Source organism: Conger conger, chromosome 1 (assembly GCF_963514075.1).
Source record: "Conger conger chromosome 1, fConCon1.1, whole genome shotgun sequence".
In the NCBI taxonomy this organism is placed as follows: Eukaryota; Metazoa; Chordata; class Actinopteri; order Anguilliformes; family Congridae; genus Conger; species Conger conger.
In genome coordinates, this window is record NC_083760.1 from 84,623,125 (window position 1) to 84,638,037 (window position 14,913).

The 14,913-nt window shown below is 44.4% G+C and overlaps 1 protein-coding gene across 4 annotated transcripts in view; it reads left to right on the plus strand.

Moving 5' to 3' along the window:
- mag (myelin associated glycoprotein) overlaps nucleotides 1-12,552 on the plus strand; it is a 36,747-nt gene extending 24,195 nt beyond the window's left edge. For 2 of the 4 annotated variants that reach the window (XM_061248535.1, XM_061248542.1), the window contains exons 7-13: nucleotides 944-1,201; nucleotides 2,090-2,350; nucleotides 4,540-4,851; nucleotides 5,930-6,029; nucleotides 7,444-7,546; nucleotides 8,127-8,183; nucleotides 10,114-12,552. In XM_061248535.1, the coding sequence (XP_061104519.1) occupies nucleotides 944-1,201; nucleotides 2,090-2,350; nucleotides 4,540-4,851; nucleotides 5,930-6,029; nucleotides 7,444-7,546; nucleotides 8,127-8,183; nucleotides 10,114-10,272 (1,250 nt within the window). In that variant the 3' untranslated portion in view covers nucleotides 10,273-12,552. The remainder of the gene's footprint in view (nucleotides 1-943; nucleotides 1,202-2,089; nucleotides 2,351-4,539; nucleotides 4,852-5,929; nucleotides 6,030-7,443; nucleotides 7,547-8,126; nucleotides 8,184-10,113) is intronic. The other 2 variants (XM_061248551.1, XM_061248560.1) reach the window with 2 other exon arrangements.
- Nucleotides 12,553-14,913: the final 2,361 nt, after the last annotated feature.

Consider the following 14,913-nt stretch of genomic DNA (forward strand, 5'->3'; position numbering starts at 1 on the left):
TCATTCCTGATTACCGTTTCAACAATGAGCCTATTTATATTCTGAAAGTGCAAAACCTTTGGATATGCAAAAATAGGTTCGAGTAGTTTAGGATAATTTTGTGTTCGGTTTTCATCCTATAAATTGACTGGATTGTCTCATATTAACACTTGTCAGGCTCATAGCATCATGGGATATGTCTGAGCTCGACAATTGGAGCTGGAACTGTTGTCTTGCCAGTCTTATGAAAAAGACATTCTGTGCTGTAAACACAAGAGGGCGCTAAAGTGTGAAGCATATTAGCTAGCCTGCGTATGTGCTGAGACAAGGGCAATTAATCACAGAAACATTACAGACAAGGTAGCATTTTAAGTAATTAAAAATGAAATATGTTCCGACAAAGCAATCCCATGCTCTGTCAGATTTGATTGAACTTTGTTTCAGGAAACGAATAGTTTTTAAAAATGCAATAAATACTTTTTCTCCCAGCAAATAAGGAGAATATTTCTGAATCGATGGAATCAGAATCAAAGCAGTGCATCTTCCAGTCTTGGAAACATCTTTTTTTTGTTTTGTTATTGTGACTATGTTTTATATTAATGTTTCAGGGAAATTCCATTGAATTCATGGATATGAAAAAATCAAATTACAGTATGAAATATATGTCGTCCATTTACTAAATGCCATTATTTCTGTGGAATGGACTGTGTACATACTCATAAGTTTTTTTTTTGGCAACACCTTATTTTATCATTTTTATTTTAATTACATAGTATGTACTGGTTAAGTACACAGCTGCTTGCACAATTATTAGGTAAGTGCTTTCATTTCAGTGGTAAGTGCTATATGTATGTACGTACTATGTAAATACATTTTACACCACATTTTACAGTACTTACCTCTGGAATTGAAATAGCTACCTAGTATGTGCCTGGTATTTACCGGTAAGTACTGTGCTTCTCAGATGCCCCCCGCACGGTGTGGGTGAACGTCACTCAGGAGGTGATGGAGGACAGCTCGGTCACACTCTTCTGTGAGGTGGACAGCAACCCCATCCCGCGCATCAGCTGGTTTTTCGGGGAGGAGGAGCTGCTGACAGAGACGGCCCTCAACGCCTCGTTGGTCCTGGAGAGCTTGGGGCCGGCCCAGGAGGGCCTGTACACCTGCGTGGGGGACAACGGCTATGGCACCATGAACAGCTCCATGTACCTGGCTGTGAAGTGTGAGTCACTCCCCCCGCCTTCCGGAAACTTCTTTCTGTCTCTCGTTTTCTTTGCGTTTAAATTAGGCTTTAGGAAGGTTGGGGCTAGGAAAGGTTAGGGCTAGGAAAAACTGTATGCGTTGTAAGTTGTAAGAAATATTCAGGTTGTGTTCTTCCTAAAAGGTTAGGATGAAGATTCATCTTTGATTTTCAATGATTCAAAAAAATTTCAGTTGTGGGATGCTATAATGATTGACGTAGGTCCAAAAGATGAGAAGATGACACCAGTGGAAATTGTTGACATATGGAAAGTCCACACAGAGGCATGATGTGATCTCGTATTGTCCCACACAAGGTCCTTGGTGCACATATTTTCTTGCAGCCAGCAGTTTCTCCCGCCCACTCTGTCCTTTTCTGGGCACTGGATGTATAACTGTCCACATGTAGCAACTCAGGACCTGCTACAGCCGACCTCAGACTTGGAAGTGTGACCTGCATGTTCTCTCTCCCTCTCTCTCCCCCTCTCTCCCTCTCCCTCTTCCTCTCTCTCCCTCCCTCTCCCTCTCCCCTATCTCTCCCCATCTCTCTCTCCCTCTCTCTCTCTCCCCCTATCTCTCCCCTATCTCTCTCTCTCCCCCTTCTCTCCCCATCTCTCTCTCTCCCTCTCTCTCCTATCTCTCCCCCCTCCCTCTCTCTCTCCCCCTATCTCTCTCTCTCTGTCTCTCTCTCTCCCCCCTCTCTCTCTTTGTCTCTCTCTCTCTGTCTCCCCCCCTCTCTCTCTGTCTCTCTCTCTCCCCCCTCTCTCTCTCTGTCTCTCTCTCTCTGTCTCCCCCCCTCTCCCCCCCCCTCTCTCTCTCTCTCTCTCTCTCTCTCTCTGTCTCTCTCTCTCTGTCTCTCTCTCTCTCTCAGATCCTCCTCGGGAGCCCTGGGTGAATTCCTCTCAGACGGCTGTGGAGGGCTCCTCTCTGTCGCTGCACTGCGTAACCCAGGGCAACCCGCCGCCCACGCTGACCTGGCTGAAGGATGGGGTTCTGGTGGGCACCATCACGGCTGAGGAGGAGTCTGTGCTGGTGCTGGAGGACCTGACGCCCCAGAGCGATGGGCTGTACCGCTGCCTGGCCGAGAACGAGCACGGGAGAGCCAGCAGCTCGCTCAACGTCACCGTCGAGTGTGAGCCCACCCACAATAACTACTCACGCCACCATGGTGTATTAGGGTGACTACTCACACTACCATGGTGTATTACGTTGACTACTCACACCACCTTGGTGTATTAGGATGACTACTCACACCACCATGGTGTATTAGGATGACTACTGACATCACCATGGGGCATTAGAATGACTACTGACATCACCATGGTGTATTAGGATGACTACTCACACCACCTTGGTGTATTAGGATGACTACTCACACCACCATGGTGTATTAGGATGACTACTGACATCACCATGGGGCATTAGAATGACTACTGACATCACCATGGTGTATTAGGATGACTACTCACACCACCATGGTGTATTAGGATGACTACTGACATCACCATGGTGTATTACAATAACTACTGACATCACCATGGTGTATTACAATAACTACTGACACCACCATGGTGTATTAGGATGACTACTGACACTACCATGGTGTATTACGTTGACTACTCACACCACCTTGGTGTATTAGGATGACTACTCACACCACCATGGTGTATTAGGATGACTACTGACATCACCATGGGGCATTAGAATGACTACTGACATCACCATGGTGTATTAGGATGACTACTCACACCACCTTGGTGTATTAGGATGACTACTCACACCACCATGGTGTATTAGGATGACTACTGACATCACCATGGTGTATTACAATAACTACTGACATCACCATGGTGTATTACAATAACTACTGACACCACCATGGTGTATTAGGATGACTACTGACACCACCATGGTGTATTACAACATTACATTACATTACATTATTGGCATTTGGCAGACGCTCATATCCAGAGAGACGTACAACAAAGTGCATACTCATAACCACGGAAAAGTTCGCTGAAAGACCCTAGAGGGAAGTACAATTTCAACTGCTATCTGTACAACAAAGATAAGGACGAGGGCCTTTTTTTTTTTTTTTTTTTTTTTGAGAACAAACAAACAAACAAACACAGAGCAAAAGTGACCAAAGTTAACTATCCAAACACTGCTTACCTAGCCAACTAAAAATACCGATACACAAAGCAAGTCACAGAGACAACAATTAAGGTTCACAGGGAGGTATGGAGGGATGGGGAGAGGTGCTGCTTGAAGAGGTGTGTCTTCAGCTTGCGCTTGAAGGTGGGGAGAGATTCTATAGTTCTGACCTCAACGGGGAGTTCGTTCCACCACCGAGGAGCCAGAACAGACAGTAGTCGTGAGCGTGAGGTGGAGGTGGGGTGGAGGTTCGGAGAGGTTTATTACAATAACTACTGACACCACCATGGTGTATTAGAACGAATACTGACACTACCGGGGTGTATTAGAATGACTACTGACACCTTCATGGTGTATTAGAATGACTACTGACACCACTGGGGTGTTTTAGAATAACTACTGACACCACTGCAGTATTTTAGAATAATGACTGACACCACCATGGTGTATTAGAGTAACTACTGACACCACTGGGGTGTTTTAGAATAACTGCAGTAACCACAGTTTTGCCATTTTGCTTTGCTGTTTGACAATTAAGTTGTGTTATCTCGTAAAGTGATTCCAATTAAGTATTGAACCTGTAGGTCTGTAATACTCACAACTGGTCAGCGTCAGCGCTAAAGCTGGTTTTCATTGATATATATCAGTCACTGATTGGCCAGAGACTGATATAACAGTCCCTGATTGGAGGGGAAGGCTATTGGGCAAGGCCCTTAAGCCCACATTGCTCTAGGGGGGGATTGTCCCCTGCTAAGTCTAATCAACTGTAAGTTGCTTTGGATACAATCGCCAACTAAATTATTATTAGTATATGCCGCATTTTTCTTCTAATACTGAAAAAGTTCACTTTCCTGTAGTGTAGTCTATATGTTTATGTGCTGAGGTGTGTGTGAGTCAGTCAGTCACACTGTACCTCTATAGGTTTATGTGCTGGTGTGTGTGAGTCAGTCACACATACTGTACCTCCATAGGTTTATGTGCTGAGGTGTGTGTGAGTCAGTCACACCTACCTCTATATGTTTATGTGCTGGTGTGTGTGAGTCAGTCACACATACTGTACCTCTGTAGGTTTATGTGCTGAGGTGTGTGTGAGTCAGTCACACATACTGTACCTCTGTAGGTTTATGTGCTGGTGTGTGTGAGTCAGTCCCCCCCTCCTGCCCACAGTTGCGCCGGTCCTGCTGGAGGAGTCCAAGTGCACGGTGGTGAGGGAGGGGGTGCAGTGCGTCTGCGTGGCCTCAGGGAACCCGGAGCCGAGCGTGGAGTTCCACCTCCCCGACCTCAACGTCACCGTCAACGACACGGAGCGCCGCTTCAACTACTACACGCACACGGACGGCTACACCGCCACGGCCATGATCAAGCTGCGTGAGAAGGCCGAGCAGGGCGCGGCCAACGGCGGGGCCGGGGTCAACGTGCACTGCACCGTCAGCAACGTGTACGGCTCCGAGACCGTCCGCCTGGAGCTGCAGCAGGAGAGTGAGCGCCTTCCTCTTCCTCTTCCTCTTCCTCTTCCCCCTGCCGGCTGCCGCGCTGCACAAAACTCAAATGTCAAAATATGTCAGTCTCAACTAAGTGTCTTAGTCTCATTTTCAGACTAAAAAATGTGATTTGTGGGGCGACCTTAGCTCAGGCGGTAAGAGCAGTCGTCTGGCAGTCGGGGGGTTGCCGGTTCGATCCCGCCCTGGGTGTGTTGAAGTGTCCCTGAGGGAGACACCTAACCCCCAATTACTCCCGATGAGCTGGCTGCCTGTTGCCATTGGTGTGTGTGTGTATGTGTATGTGTATGTGTGTGTGAATGAGGGGCATTAATTGTGAAGCCCTATATGAATGCAGTCCATTTAGCATTATTTTGATTACTTTGTTGCTAAATGAGACAAAAAAAGAACCAGCATTGCGATTTGTCCATGGGGTGAGAAAATGTCACTTGTCAAGCAAACAGTAACTTAAAACAAGCTAATATTTCCTACTTCAGAGAAAAAATGACTTATTACAAGACTAAACATTTTTCTGCAGTGCAGACGCAGGACACAGTCACTCGATTGGCTTTGAAGGCAGTATTCACATCTGTGATTGGTGCAGTTAAAGCACCCACCACAGGTCTATCAGGTCCGCTATAGCAGGGGTGCCCAATCTTCTCCAAAAAGGGCTGTTGTGGTTCAGCTCAGCACTGCTGAATCCTTTTTGCTATTTTGGGTCTCAGCTATCAGAAGACAGTAGCCTCTGGAGGGGCAGTCTGCATACTGGTTTTAAGTTTCAACCAATTACCTTAGTTCTAGTTTTCTGACGGCTCTGTCACTATGCTGGTTGACTTCTGTACTTGAGATCTTTAAGAGACACGGTCTGCAGTCTGTGGCTGGAGCTGGTGCTAATACAAATGTCAGATCAAGATAAGACAGAGCAAAATAAATAATTGCAAGCAGAACTTGGCACAAAATCTTGAAAGGGGTCGGCCCTTGTTGCACACCCCTGAGAAAAGGTTGAAAATGTTTTGGTAATAAAGGACTGGACCTGTTCTGGTGTCGTGGGTCATTTGTGATTTGTCTCCCGTGTTCAGAGAAGTACATGATGGCGGTGATCGTGGGGACCATCGGTGGAGTGGCTGTGATCGCGTTCATCATCGCCGCCGTCAGATACGTGGGCCGCAACAACAAGAAGTGAGTCTGGGAGCCAATGGGTGCTGTGAGCGGTGGGTCAGGGGCCAACGGGAGGCCAATTTTTTAACCGTCGCCATCTGCCTGCATGGGACATCCGTTGTAATGCCTGCTATCTTTCGAAAATAAATGTGACTACCGTGTTTACACTTAAAAATAAGGAAGTGATGTGGCGATGACTCAAAAGAAAACATGGCTCAGTTGTGCAGGATGAGTCATCGCTGACCAGTGCACATAGCGGTTGCCATGGCGCAGGAACCTGCAGGTGCTTATGTTAGAATTCTGCTTGATTCAAAATGGATGGCCAGTAACCTTCTCTTCCCTTGCTCTGGTAAAACAGGAACATTAAAGCTATCAGATCAGCAAAGAGTGTCAGGGAAATCCAACAGTCTGGACTGCAAATATTTGAAGAGTCAGGAGTGTTAGGAAACTCGAAGAAGGTTTGGAATATATAAACATAGTATTTTCATGACTTTCTATACTTCACATTTTAAGCTGCTTAATTGCAACTCCACATATGAGTGTGCAATGTCACCACAAAAAAAACATCCCTGCAGGCAATTCTGAGCAAATGAGATTCAAAACAAGACTACAATATATTTACTGAATTCAAATCAATGTGAGCAAAATTCAGTGTGAAAAAAAAGATTTAAAAAATAGATTCAAAATTTTTTTTTTTAAAGTATGATTTTCTGAATTATTCATGTAAGAGCAGACTTATCCTGTCTGTCTTGGTCCTCAGGTGAACAGGTCTACAGTCTACATTCATTTGGCTCATTTCAATCAACTCCTCAAAATATGATAGGTGCTTAGAAATCAGAAAAGGCTTTGTGTCCGCCCCCAACACCATGGAAATAATGACAGAGACCATTATAAATAACCTCTGAACTCTACTTCCTAGTTTATATGTACAGGTACAGAGCATCGATGCTTTGGCCAGGCTGAAGGAACATACCCTGTTTTAGCACAGATTCTTTAGGCTAACCAGATGTACGGCTCCTGCCTTTCAAGTTACAGCTGCTGAGGACGATGCTCTGTGTTACGGTTCATGAATGTTCATAATGGGCAGCCTGTAGCCTAGGGGCTAAGGTACACGACTGGGACCCAGAAGGTCGGTGGTTCAAGCCCCGGTGTAGCCGCAATAAGATCCGCACCGCTATTCGGCCCTTGAGCAAGGCCCTTAACCCCGCATCGCTCCAGGGGGGGACTGTCCCCTGCTTAGTCTAATCAACTGTAAGCCGCTTTGGATAAATCAGCGAAATAACGAATTATGTATTTATTTCTAAGGTGATTTGAAGTGGATTGTCAGCAGTAGGGACAGGGGGCGGTCCGTGTTGTTAATCTGGTCGCTCTGGGGAATCTGTCGCCTCAGTGGCTGTGCGGAGGGGGAGGCTGATCATGTGACCCTATCCCCCAGAGAGAATGGCAACCCGGGGCAGGACCTGGTCTCTAAACTGGAGAACCCCTCCCTGTTCTACAGCGCAGTCAAGAAGGACAAAACCAGTCTGAGGAAGAAAGTGGTGAGAAATGATAATGACCAAAAGAAAAAGATCAATAAAACCCCATTTATACAGCCCATGTTCGGCAATGAAAGCCATCCGCTATGATATAAGGTTTTTTTTCTTTTGAATGATTTCATTTTCTTTTATTTCATGGTTGTCACTGGCCTGGATTTGATTCAAGCATTTGTCAGCGATTTCACACGCAAAATAAGACAGATTGATGTCTTTTTTCTCAGAAATGCAGTTTGACAATCACCAAAATGAACCTAGTAAACTGTTTTTGTAACAAAGAAAGTAACACAGGCTGCGATATCTGTTAGTTTCACAAATGTTGATTCAATCCAGACCAAGGTATCTTTTAGAGTAAATAAATAGCTATATATTGCAAATGTTCTACATTTAGTGACTAATTCCAGTCTTATACTGTGGAGATTTGAGAATTATAAACCCCCCCAATCCCATCCCCTCTCTAACACCTCTTCTGTTGGCATAGCAACCTGCCTTACTTGTTTCTCTGCGAACGTGATTTCTCCTATGTCATCGCCCCTGTGCGTTCTGTCTCTCTGTTTCTCTCCCCCCCCCCCTACATTCCGCACAGCTAAAGACTGAGCTTTTGGGGTCAAAGTTTAACTCGATCCTAGAGGAGAGCTCCACGGTAAGGCTTGCGTTACCATAGCGTCCGTATTGCGCCCGTGCCAGACGCGACCAGAACACGCCCTGGCGCCTGTCCATATCAGATTGTTATCATTTCACCATCGCGTGCATTTGTGTTATGTTATTTTCTACTGAAACATCATTCTGTTTTTTTCCGCACTGCTACTAATAAACACATTTCTGTTCCTATAGGCAGTACTGTTTCATCCCTCACCAATGAGAATTGTTCCGAGCTCGTAGATCTCCTCCGTATCACTGATTCCCAAACTCCCCAGAGGCTCTGACCACACCGCTCAGTAAAGCCAGGCTCGACGCATGTTAAAATATGGATTAAAAAAACATTTACAAATAACTTATTTTGATAAACAGGTCATTCAGCAAATACGGTATAGGCTGACATTTATCTCCAGTCAAAAGTATATCCAGCAGGAGGGCTTTCTGATCTTCTGATACACTACAAAAACCAAAACATAATCCTAATAATGTTAATCCTATATCTAGACTTAAACACTCTTGTCTATAACTTTTTTGGTAAAAAATATGAAAAAAATATTCCACTCTTTTTTTTTTTTTACTTGTCAAGCAAACGGTAAATTGAAACAAGCTAATATTTAGTACTTTAGTACTTTAGTAAAATAATACAATCTTAAGTATCATTGTGAGAACAAAACACATATTAAGACAAGGTTTTTGCAATGTACTCTTTACTATGTATCGGGACCCCTTCAAAAAAGAGATTTCAGTGGCTTTTATCACAGAAAAAACTTTTAACACTTGGCCTGTCAAAACAGACCCATACGTACATTGAAAACTGTGGAAGAAAATACCCCCTTTGATATGTATCTTTTACACTCTGCTGTACCTTTTACACTCCAGGCCTGTTCTCTGTTGCTAATACTGTGCATGCAGCAGATCCAGTGTTTAGATAGAGCTGAATGTTAGTGACAGTTTATTACGTAATTATACTATCCACTGAGCGCTTTATTAGGGATTTATTAGACTTATTTTTTAGACTTCTACTGCTGTAGCCCATCCACTTAGAGTTGTGATGCGTTGTGTGTTCAGAGATGCCCTTCTGCAAACCACTGTTTGACTGTGTGGTTATTTGCATTACTGTCACCTTCCTGTCAGCTTAGACCAGTCTGGCCATTGTCCTCTGACGTCTCTCATTAACAAGTTGTTTCTGTCTGCAGAACTGCTGCTCACTGGATTTTTTTTTTTTTTCACCATTCTTTGCAAACTCTGGAGATTAGTGTGTGTGAAAATCCCAGGAGATCAGCAATTGCTGAGATACTCAAACCATCCTGTCTGCCAGCAATAATCCTTCCACGGTTAAAGTCACTGAGATCAAATTTCCCCCCCCCACTCTGATGGTTGATGTGAACATTAACTGAAGCTCCTGACCCGTATCTACATGACTGTATGCATTGCACTGCTGCCACACAATTGGCTGTTTAGATAATCGCATGAATGCATGAAGTAAAAATATTCCTAATAAAGTGCTTGTGGGTGTATATACAGTGTTTATCTATATTTATTATATACAATTTTATTTTCACCTGGATCCTGTCCCATACACTGCAAAAAAAATAAAAATAATAATAATTAGTCAGACTTAACAAGTACCTTAGTCTTAGATTTAGAATGAAAATCGTATTTCTATTTGTTTGCTAAATGACACAAAAACTCAGCCAAAGGGATGAGAATGTTTGACCCATTTCAATATTTGCCAATGGGGCGAGAAAACGTCACTTGTCAAGCAAACAGTAACTTAAAACAAGCTCGTATTTTCTACTTCTCCGGAAAAGGCCTTAAGTCCCATTGCGAGACTGAAAGCGCGTTTTTTGCAGTGTGGTTTGGGAAGCGTTGCTCTGTGGCCGGGCCCCGTGCGCGGGGCCCTCCTGACGGCCTGCTTTCCCGCCCCGCCGCAGGGAGAAGACAGCGAGTACCAGCCAGTGAGCGCCATGGCGGCTCTGGAGAGGCAGGAGCTGAACTACGCCGCCCTGGAGTTCATGGGGGTGCGGCCGCGGGATGGGGCGTCGGCGCAGGGGGACGACGGCAGCGACTACACCGAGATCAAGGCCAAATGAACCCCCCTGCTCCCCTGACGCCCCCCCGCCCCCGTCCCGCCCGTCACACAGGAGGCCCCGCCTCCCCTGCCCTCTTCTCCCGCCTCTCCTTTACTCTGCCTTTATCCCGCTATCCGGCCACGCCCCCCACAGACCCACCTCTCCTCTCCGCTGCAGTGGCCCGCTCTGGCCACCAGGGGGCAGTGGTCTCACCGGACAGTGGTGCAGCCTCGGATCCTGCTACTGTATCAGCCCCTGCCCGAAGCTGCCTTCCGCTTTTCACGCCTCTCTCACCTTGCGTTTGGCATGTGGACGCTTTCACTGAGTGCGTGCGCCCCATTCTGTCTCTCACCGTCTCTAGCCCCGCCCCTGTCTCTATCCCCTCCCACCTGGGGGTGTGGCTTTGTGCTTGTCATGCCCCCTGCATCAGTCGCTAGTTGCAGCGTCAGGGAACTAGGGGCTGATAACATCCTTCACGTCCACTTCCTGTATCCAGTCTTAGTCCAAGAGGCACACCCCACCCCAACTACCCTCCCTTTCCCACCCCCCAAAAATGCGCCAGGTTTCCCCTCACCCCAAGCACGCCCTCCCTGAGTGGGGCTGCTCATTTTTGGATGTGGTAAGAGGCTGTGGTTTCCCTGTGGGTGGGGGGGGTTATGTGGGATGGTCTAGATGGCACGGTTGATGGAAGGGGGAGGGGGGGAGCCGTTTGACCTATCCTGCGGTGGCCATGTTCTCATCAGCCAGGACTGAGCGCTGATTGGTCAGGGTGAATGTGACCCGTCTGTCTGAAGCCCCCTCTGCTCCATGCTCACTTCCCGTCCGAGGGCAGAGATTTCTATGATTGCTATCGCTCACATCTACTTTTTCCACACGTGATCAATTGTCTGTACCCCTTATCAAACTCCTAGCTCCTGCTCTGTGTTTCAATCCTCTCTATGCCTCTCTATCTCTTCAAAATATAGTTGTTTTTTTTGCATTTTCCTTAAGGGTTTGCATGTCTGGTACTCCACTTTTTGGGGGTTAGTTTCACCTTCCTCAGATTCAGGGAAAACGGTGATTTTTAGTTTCACCTGAGCACTTCCTTTGCGCAGTTCTGACTAGAAGTGAAGTGTATTTCATCCGGACAATGTGCACACTTGCAGGCATCTAATTCTCCCACTTTAGGAGTCACTGAAAGCTGGTAGCCAAAAGTGTAAAGTAGAGTATATGCTTGGGTATCACTTTACCCAACGGTGCTTCTTATAAATAGGCTTTGAAATGGCTCTAAACACATTAAAGGCTTTGAAACGGCTCTAAAAATATTAAAGGCTTTGAAATGGCTCTTAACACTTATCTGCCAATTTGGTCCTAGTGTAATAAGATTGCATTAGATATTTTAACATGACATAACATATATTTAGGTTGCACACATTTTCAGAAGGAATATATCAGCCATATCTGTAATCTGTAAAATGAATTGGTACATTCTTATAACGTGATATCCTGCTATTATATGACTGCACTAATAGAATAAATAATATTTGTAACCACCATTTGTAAAGCATGAAAAAGCAGTACATTGAGTGGGTAAAGAGATACCAGTACATGTGAATACCTTGCACAATGTCATCAGCGTTAAAAACGCCCATCTTCCAATTCCCCTTCCTTTCCCCTCTGCTGCTACTTACCACTTCATCGGGAACGCAAACCACGAAAAATAAACATATACACGACATAGTTTGAAACATTTATTTCCTCATTTACAAAAAAGAAGAATATCTCTCTGCGGTTTGTTTATTTATTTTTAGACTTGAAAACAGAACTCAGAGAGGCGCTTTTGTCAGTTCTAATTTTCTTCCATGTGGTGTGCTGTAAAGCTGAGTATATACCCGACTGTGTGGGCATCATAATCCTTATACATGTGCCGTTTCTTGCTCTTCATTGACAAAATAATAAGACGGGAAATCCGCAAAGTCTGCGCTGTTTCGCCGGAAGTCTGTATGCTGTATGTATTCGCTTGCCCTGTTTGATTTCACATTTTGTCCGGGCACAAAAAAAAAAAAAAAAAAAAGAATTAAGCTTTTTTTCAAAAACATTAATCAAGGAGACTGAGAGCAAAACAACAGGTGAAATACCACGCTTTCCTTTAACACGATGGCTTCTCTGACGTCTGTCCGACCACAGCTCTGATCTCCATTGTGCTTTGTGTGTAAATTGCTGAGCCTGTAGGCCAACCTGTACATATGATTCCTGTAATGTATTAATCTGAAAGTATCAATGAGTTTCTGTATTGGTAAATAACAAATTTCTTTTCCAAAATCCACTGGTCCCTTGTGTTTTTTTTACTGTACTTTAAACTTGCACACAATTATCAATGCCCATGCATTTATTCAGAATTTAGAATTTATTCTGAAAATAGAAGCACTGTGGTTACACAAATTAAAAACATCTACACACCGTTTAACCCAAAAGGTTTTAATCATAATTCATGACTCCCAGAGACTCCCAGAGACAGTTGGAATATTAATCAGGGTTAATCAGGTATGAGTATTGGGTTAACCCCACATTTTGTGGTTAGCATCATACACAATTTATATTTAATGAAAGTGCAGGCTTGGCTTTATATGTAAAACTATATACACTCGACAGTATCCACCACTCACCATGTACCCCTAGCAACCAGAGTGTATCTCTCCATTTACCCCTAATAACCATTTTCCTCACAATGTCATAAAGGCAGGGGAAAGGAGGAAATAAAATGGGCATGAATGGGAAATTGTGACATCACCTATTTCAGCATTTTTCAATACTTTTCACCACAGGGATTCCTTATGATATGTTAGAACTAACATATTTAAAACAGTTGAAATAGTCTCTGTTGCATTTTGTCCTAGGTTTAGCTCCTTTTTTCTCACAAAATGCCTGCACTAGAACTGAAATGGTCTGAACTGAATTTAACTGACTGATTTTCATCTAACTGTATTAGTCATTCGCAGACTAATGGCTGAACTTGAACTTTAGCAACTGTTATAAACTGTCACAACAGCACTGGCCCCCTGCCACTGTCTCTACATATGGACCACGGGATTATAAAAATAGCAGAGCACTTATTTTTTTAACTTGGACTGAAGTAAAAAGAGTCATGCAGTTACCCAGTAACTATGCTTTGTGGAACAGGCCCCAAGTGGAATTTTTTTGTTGTCGTATTTTCCACCAAATGTGGAGGATATTTCACAGGTTAGTAAACACAAACATACACACACACACACACACACACGCACACGCACACACACACACACACACACACACACTGTTTAGACGGGGCCCTTTATTTTTTACTTGTGAGATGTATGGTTCTATTTTAGATTTCATGCCTCAATGCTTCCACCTCTCTCAGGTCCCTTTGGGTGAAAACAGGCTTCCTCCAGTGCAGCGTGTGATTGTGTGTGTACATATGTTCGGACATGCATGTGTTCCTGCACGTGCGCGTGCGTGCACACGTATGTGTGTGTGTGCGTACATGTGCATGTTATTTTGTCAATAATTTGTGTAATAACTGTACACATGTCATTCATTTGAAATACACAGCATGCAGGTTGCCCCTCCTGGGAGTGAACTGCGACAGGCGCACACCGAGAGCTCTCTCACCTGCATCCTGTTCTCAAGAGAGACCAGCTACCCGTTGAAGAGCAGGTTTCTTGCAATACTTAAAAAAAAAAATTGTTCTAGAAATTGATTGCTTTCAGTTACCAGAAATTATTGTCACATCAGCATTCGGTTAAGAACATTCTAATCACATGTTTGTGATCTCATGACTTTACAGGTTAAAACAGAACCAACCCCCCAATGCAAAATCAGGATAGAAAATGATCATGGTGCCGCAACGCCTGAGGCTATCTAGTCTTACTTGTGAGCAGTGACACTTTTTGTTTGGTGAGACTGGTGTCTGTCACAGAACGCTGAAATTAGTTTTTGACAGGATGTATGAGATTAGATCGGAGGAAAGGACATTCTCAGAAAAGCCCAGTTTATCACCAAAATATTACTTAGCAAGCAATTCATGGTCATGCCAAACCTACCCACTGCCTATGCTGGAAAAGCATGAGGGCGGCCTGTAGTGTAGTGGTTAAGGTACATGACTGGGACACACCAGGTCGGTGGTTGGATAGTTAACTTTGGTCACTTTTGCTCTGTTTGCTTGTTTCTTTGTTCTCAAAAAAAAAAGAAAAAAAAAAGAAAAAGGCCCTCGTCCTTATCTTTGTTGTGCAGGTAGCAGTTGAAATTGTACTTCCCTCTAGGGTCTTTCAGCGCACTTATCCCTGGTTATGGATATGCACTTTGTTGTACGTCGCTCTGGATAAGAGAGTCTGCCAAATGCCAATAATGTAATGTAATGTAATGTAATGGTTCCAATCCCGGTGTAGCCACAATAAGATCTGCACTGCTGCCCTCCTGCACTGCTGCGCTTGAGCGAGGCCCTTAACCCTGCATTGCTCCAGGGGAGGATTGTCTCCTGCTTAGTCTAATCAACTGTACATCGCTCTGGATAAGAGTGTCTGCCAAGTGCCGTTAATGTAATGTATTGTCATGTAATGAGTTAACTGATGTGAAAGTTATCTTCACATAACTCTTGAATTAGCCTAACTTTAAAAATTCATTTCACGTCATTTTTTGGACCGC